The 6,537-nt window shown below is 50.3% G+C and overlaps 1 protein-coding gene across 3 annotated transcripts in view; it reads right to left on the reverse strand.

The window, feature by feature from the left end:
* Window positions 1-6,060, reverse strand: part of WDR59 (WD repeat domain 59) — a 48,838-nt gene extending 42,778 nt beyond the window's left edge. For 2 of the 3 annotated variants that reach the window (XM_027646736.1, XM_027646734.1), the window contains exons 1-3: window positions 5,978-6,060; window positions 1,751-1,800; window positions 452-587 (exon numbers count right to left, since the gene is read on the reverse strand). In XM_027646736.1, the coding sequence (XP_027502537.1) occupies window positions 452-587; window positions 1,751-1,800; window positions 5,978-6,031 (240 nt within the window). In that variant the 5' untranslated portion in view covers window positions 6,032-6,060. Of the gene's footprint in view, window positions 1-451; window positions 588-1,750; window positions 1,801-4,001; window positions 5,906-5,977 lie in introns of those variants that run through there. The other variant, XM_027646735.1, reaches the window with a different exon arrangement.
* Window positions 6,061-6,537: the final 477 nt, after the last annotated feature.

Raw genomic sequence — 6,537 nt, forward strand, 5'->3', positions numbered from 1 at the left:
CTGCAAACCCCGACTGTCACCGCGCTGAGCCAGTATTGACTCGTGCTATTTACAGACTGCCTGGTGCACCACAGCCCACCAGCAAGGCAGGGAGGTGAAATAAAACAGCACAGAGCAAGAAATTCAAGAAGTGCACAAATTTCAAAACAGAATGGAAGGTAGAAAGGGAGCACATCCCCTCTTCCCTCCAGAAAAGGACCATTTAGATGTCTGGTTTATTTGACAAGGTGTTTTGTAAACAACAACCAAGCAAAACTAGATTCAACCTTGACTGACCAATAACCGAGAGTCATCAAGCCAAACCTCGCTGGCAGTAAATCAGTTAGGCCCTGACCTTGCAATGTGACTCGCAGAAGCATGTCTGTGCCAGCTCCACAGAGCCTTCCAGCTCTGCAGAAGCTCACCCATGAAAGACCAGGGCAGGAGAGAGCTTGTAAATGAGTGAACTTACCGAAGCTGCAAAATAGTAGGCGTAGCTGTCGTGTGGATTCCACTGCACGGCCCCAATGTCCCACTTGCTCTGGCGGGAGATCTTCCGATGGCCCTCAGTCGGTGCATCCAGGTTGACTATGTAGAGGAAACGGCGGCTGCAAGACACACACAGAGGGGCTGCATCTCACGGGACTGACCTCAAAACCCCAAGCTCACGTGGAGCTCACAGCCCTGTGTCTAGAGGCACAACAATCAAAAGAAGAGAAGCATTTCACGAGACAGGTGAGAACACTACTCCTGAGAATGTTACATTTGAGAACGTACTTCAAAAATGGCTACCAAAACAAAAAACCCAAAAACAACCACCCAAAAAGGACAAGACACACTGAAATTAGACAGGATATGCAAATGTAATAGACAGCTCAGACCACAGAAAATCCCAGATAACTAGGACACAAAAGGAAGAGCTGGAAAATGGTGCAAACACATCCAAATAGGCTTTTCTGGCCTAACGCTGCAGCAACAGAGCCGAAGTGGCACAGGCCTGGGAGTGCAACACAGCAGCATCAGTCTAGAGGGGCTGGTCTGAGCAAGAGTTAATGAGCCTTGAGAAACATAAGATGATTCTACGTGGGTGTGTCTGTCCACACCACAGTTTGGGGGCTTGGTTCTGCAGACAGCACAAGGACACCTGCACAGAGCTCCTGCTCAGCTGCAGCAGCTTGTTAATGTGGGCAGACACAGTCCTGCTGGTTCTGTTACTTACCTGAGCTAACTCTACACGCAGCAGAAATAACTCTGCATGATGGCAAACCTGAGCTCATACATCCTGCTGGATGTGGCCAACTCTCCACAAAGCATCATCCAGTGTGATTCATCTTACAAGGGAGAGAAACTGCTTGTTGAAATAATTGTGACCCAGCTGAAACCTATGGAAGACCAGGATCAAAACATACCGAACCCTACATAATTAACCACACCAGCATCACCTATGTCAGCTGTACAGTGAGCACACAGCTGCTCTGAGGACTGGCCATTCTTCCAAGAGAAGGAACACAAAGAACATCTTGGCTGCCTTTCCTGACCAAAGTCCTCAAGGCCCTACTCTGAAGGTTTGGGAGAGCACATATCAGGAAAGCCACATCAGTATTTTATTGTGCTGTTGTTGCTGTCTCTCCACTCCGTATCCCGTTGGGAACGTGACCCAGAATCCTTTTCATCAAGCCTTGAACAGAATTCAGCAGCAGCTTTCTGAAACAATGCTGAGGTCAGCCTGAAGGCTGCTGGCCTGGCTCATGGCAGTGACTGTCACACTCACCCCGAGAGCACCGCGCGCTGTCCCAGGCAATCCACCGACATCGCCGTCGCCTGTTGGAGACAAACACACAGCAAAACTCAGTGATCCCTCCCAGGTCAGCTGCTCAAACACACAGCTTTGGGGGGAGCTCAGCAAAGCCTGCCAGCTCATCCCCCACTTACATCCCCTTCCAGTGGTACAGATGGATTCCAGGGTGTGGTGGGTAAGTCTGGGATGCAGGACAGCACACAGCAAACGTCTTTGTCAGTGTAAACCGAGGACAAGACCCGGCAGACACCACCACGAGCACCAAGACCTCACTCCCTTCTCCCCACTTCGGCAATCACAGCTGCAGCCTTTCAATCAGCAGCTCTAATAATCTGTATTAATCAGCCTCTGCTCCTGCTCAGGAACTTTCTCAGTCTCTCTCTTTCATTGCAGGGTCAGATTTAATTATATACGTACTGGGAGACAGAAGTGCAACCATTTGTGTGTAGCTGGTCTCCAAAAATGAGAGATGGCCAAGAGGCATCAGAATTTACTTTGGTATTGCATGTAAAGAAGGCTATAAGATAACTTAAGGGCCATTAGGAAAAAAAAAAAAAAAAAAAGAAAAAAAGGACTGTTTGGATATTGTCTCCCCGTCTTTGTTTAGAATGGAATTGGCTCATCATCTCCTTTAATTGCCAAGAGAATAAAGGAAAATTTTACTTGGAAAGCTGAACAGTTCAGCCTATAAACATAGATATGACTTCAGTTTTTAGCATTCACAGTACAAAATCAGAATATGCCCCACATTCTTCACAGTAACTGCTGTCATCTTCAAAGCCGCCTCTCAAAGGCTCAGGATGTATCTCCTGATGCTGTTCTGGATTTTAAGTGCTCTCAGCGTGGATGTAACAAGACTTCAGGATGTCCCACAGTTACTACTTACAAGCATCACTAAAACCTGTCAGACAATACAGCAATCCCACTCCATTTCAGTCAGATTTGACAGCAAAACAACCATCACAAAACCCAAGATTTTTCAGCCAGGGCCCCATCCTCTCCTTGCAAGTGCCCCAAGTGAGGGAAAAACAGCATCATGGGTTCATTTTTCACTAGAGTCCACGTGGCAAAGAGCTACAGTTGCTTGCAGAGTTTCAGCTGGAGCCCACTTTTTGCTGTTCCTGGAATGACCCCCTTTCACTGCTTTTTCCTAGGTAGCAAATCCAGTCTTCTGGCAAGGTTTTCTTAGTCCTAAAACTAATGCTGTAAATAAGAAATTCTCTAAATGATCAAGAAACAATTCCTACTTTCTGTATTTCGCAGCACCTTGCAAAACAACAAAGTGGGTTACTAAATCTACATAAAAAAAAAAAAAAACCAAACAGCAGGAGAAGGAACTTTTCCCAGATGAAACACATTTCACTTCTGAGGAATTAAAATAAAGATCACTAAAGCCACTAGTGGAACCAGAACTTTCTCCTGTGATGAAGAGCTAGTCAGGAGATATATTTCACACAGTTGTGGCCATCTTTCCTCAGGACAGAAAAAACCCATGTCAATTTAAAGTGATTGATAATTTCATGTGAGTTTATTTTTTCTGCTGTTGGCACCAGGATCTCATAAATCCTTACAAATTGTTTGCAATGATGAACACTGGGAAACTGCTTTTTTTTTTTCAGGCACCAAACATCATAAAATGTAATGAACAATCAGAATGACATAGAAAGCTTCACATGTCAGGCTGCTATCCTGGTGGGTCACAAATGAAGTAATTTTACACCAACAAACAGTTCCCTGCAATACAAGTGACCTATACAGAGACATGAAAAAAGCCAAACAGCTGCCATTTAATGCTTGGTAGAGTGATATGTCAGTCTTCAGAGCACAACCCTCCAGAAGGGGGGAGTGGAAACAGAGCAAACCAACCTGAAAGCAGTTTTTATCCCAAAACCACACTGAGGATAGCTGGAATTGCTGTTCATGAATAACAATGACATGAGTAAGCACCGCAGGAGCACAGCACATTTGAGAACCTGCTCTGAGCCCACAGCCCAGGCAGCATCTTCTCAGACTTCAAACATCTACTTTGGCATTTCCCTTGATTTCTTCTAAGCAAGCCAAGGAAAAACACCTTTTCATGCCTGAATTTCCATTAGTTTTCAATCCAGCCTCATTCTCTCCACCTGAAAGCCAACAGACTAACCCAATTTGACACTGCTATGCTGTTTTTCAAGAGCTGTAAACTCCTAGCAAGAAATACCAGTTCCCTGTGTACCCAACTTACCATCCACACGCTGAGTGGCTACAAATAGTTCTTTTTCACCCCTGGATGAAGTGAGCTTTACCCTCTGACAGTGCCAACAGCCTGAGAAGAGCCTGTGGGTCTTGTCTAAATCACAAGAGTAGGGAGGACTGCCAACTCTGCCAGCTTGTACAGAAAGGTGACACTTGTAAGTAACAGTGGCCCCGAAGCACCCAGAGATTTTCTCAAGTGTTACAGGTTGGGTGCTGCAGTTTTCTCGACACCCTCCAGAACAAAGACAACTGCGGTGCCTGCAGACAAGTATTGGCTATAAATGTAACAGCTGCCCACTCTTTTGACTTGTTTCCACATAAATTGGTTTTGGAGTAGGGATTTTGGATACAGTGTGGCCTACAGGCAGAGATCAAGCCCGGTACACTCCGATTTCTGCAAAGGTGTCCCGGTTTCTCAAAAACTTAGATTTCCCACCTGCAAAAATGTTCCTGCAGCCTCCCAAAAAAAGCTCAGGCACAAATATAAAAATGAGTTTAGGGTGAAGCAGCAGTCTGGCAGCCTCAGCCACAGAAGTTCTCTGGTTTCACAGGGAGAGCAGGCGGGTCAGGACGGCTCCAGAAAGATCACACTGGAGCAAACTGAAGGGATGGAAACAGCCGTGTTCACCCTCCACCAAGGCTGGAGACTGAAACCAACTGCAAGAGTGAAACCAGCTGCTGCAGGAGGGCATGGAAACACCCGTCCCCTCTGCTCCCACACAGCAGCCGTTATGAGTAAGCAACAACATCATGAGGCCACATATCTCCTGAGCCAGATGCAACTTGAATCTGTTATCTAGGCAGATGTACCCTTGTATCTCATTACTGGTTTCCTGAGGCCAAACCTTCTATAGCAGATGAGGCTGCTTTAACACCTCGGGGAGGACAACGAAACTGATACAAAGCTTTTGAGGTATAAAAGTGAAAAGCTTTGTGAGCTTACAGAGGGTAGGCTGGATGCAGCACACAGGATTCACTGCCCCTGTTTGCAGAAGTAAAGGCAGAGCTGTCACTGCTCCAGCACAAGAGGACAAATGAGGTGATGAAAGAGCTTGCAGACCTACTTTTTAATCTTTCTGGGTTTCCTGCTGAAGCAGTTCATACTTCATTCACTGTATCCAGCTTTGCTAAGCAACTGCCAATGTCTCAAAAAACCCCTCGTGTTTCTTAGAACAGAATCATAGAACGGTTTGGGTTGGAAGGACCACAAAGCTCATCGCATTCCAACCCCCTGCCATAGGCAGGGACACCTTCCAGTATCCCAGGTTGCTCCAAAGCCCCGTCTAACCTGGCCTTGTACACTTCCAGGGATGGAAGAACAGCTTCTAAGAGAGCATATAAACAAACTCTGAGGGGAGTTCTCCTGTCACCATCATTTTCAAAACCAAAAGCTGACCTTTTTGCTATTTATAAAAAACCCACGACCCACTTTTGCTATTAATCGAGCAACACTCAGCAATTTATACAGCAGTGAGACAGTAGCTGTAATGTTCTCAGAGGAAAACTCACAGAGCCATAGAATGGTTTGGGTTCAAGGGACCTTAAATCTCATCCCTTTCCGTGGTTAATTTCATGTCATGAAACATGAAGTTCCATGGGCAGGGACACCTCCCACTAGACCAGGTTGCTCAGGGCCCCATCCAGCGCGGCCCTGAGCAACTCCAAGGAACGGAAACAGGGAAAGACGTGTGGGAAGTGACAATATCTTCTATTAGGCCCACCAACATACTTTAAAGAAACAACACGAAACCTATTAAGATTAACAACTAAGCGCCCCGTGAACGAAGGCGTCATCTCCGCGCAAACGGCGCCAGACCACCTCAGCCCCGTCCACCGCCGGCAAAAGGCCCCGCGGGGCCGCCGAGCCCTCCCGGGCTGGGACCTCCCCCCGCTCCGCTCGCCACGGGCCGGCCGGGGGGGCGGCCCCCGCGGCGCGGTGACGCGGCTGCCCCCGGGCCCCCCGACCTGGGCGTCGCGGAACTCCACCACCACATTCTCGCTACTCCAGCGCGCCGCCATCTTGGGCCGCCCCGGCCGCGCCGCGCCGCGCCGCGCCTGCGCACCGCGGGGCGCCGCGCGGGGGCTGCCGGGAGATGTAGTCCCGCCGCTCACCCCCGCACAGCCCCCCCCGCCCCGGGGCACCGGGACCGCGGGCCCCGGGGGGGGGGGCCCCCCCCCGGGGGGGGGGGGGGGGGGGGGGGGGGGCGTGCGGGACCGGCCCCGCCGAGGGGCTCCGTCCGCGGCGGCCCGCGGGTGGTCGCGACCCCACCGCGGGGCGAGATGTTCGTGGTGTGTGTGTGTGTGTGATGGGTCGAGGGCTGCGTTCCGCGGGGCAGCGCCCGCCGGGGCGGCGGCGCTCTCGGTGTGCCGGCGCGGGGAGCGCAGCGCCGGGCGGCGGCGGCGCAGGGGTTAAGGGCGGCGGGCCGGGGGGGCCGGGGGCGGGAGCATGCGTGCTGCCGGCCGCTATTGTCTCCGGCGCGGCGCCCGGCACCAGGCGGCGGCCGCAGCGAGGCCGTGCCCGGCGC

This window comes from Corapipo altera, unplaced genomic scaffold (assembly GCF_003945725.1).
Source record: "Corapipo altera isolate COAL_440 unplaced genomic scaffold, ASM394572v1 62, whole genome shotgun sequence".
Classification (NCBI taxonomy): domain Eukaryota; kingdom Metazoa; phylum Chordata; class Aves; order Passeriformes; family Pipridae; genus Corapipo; species Corapipo altera.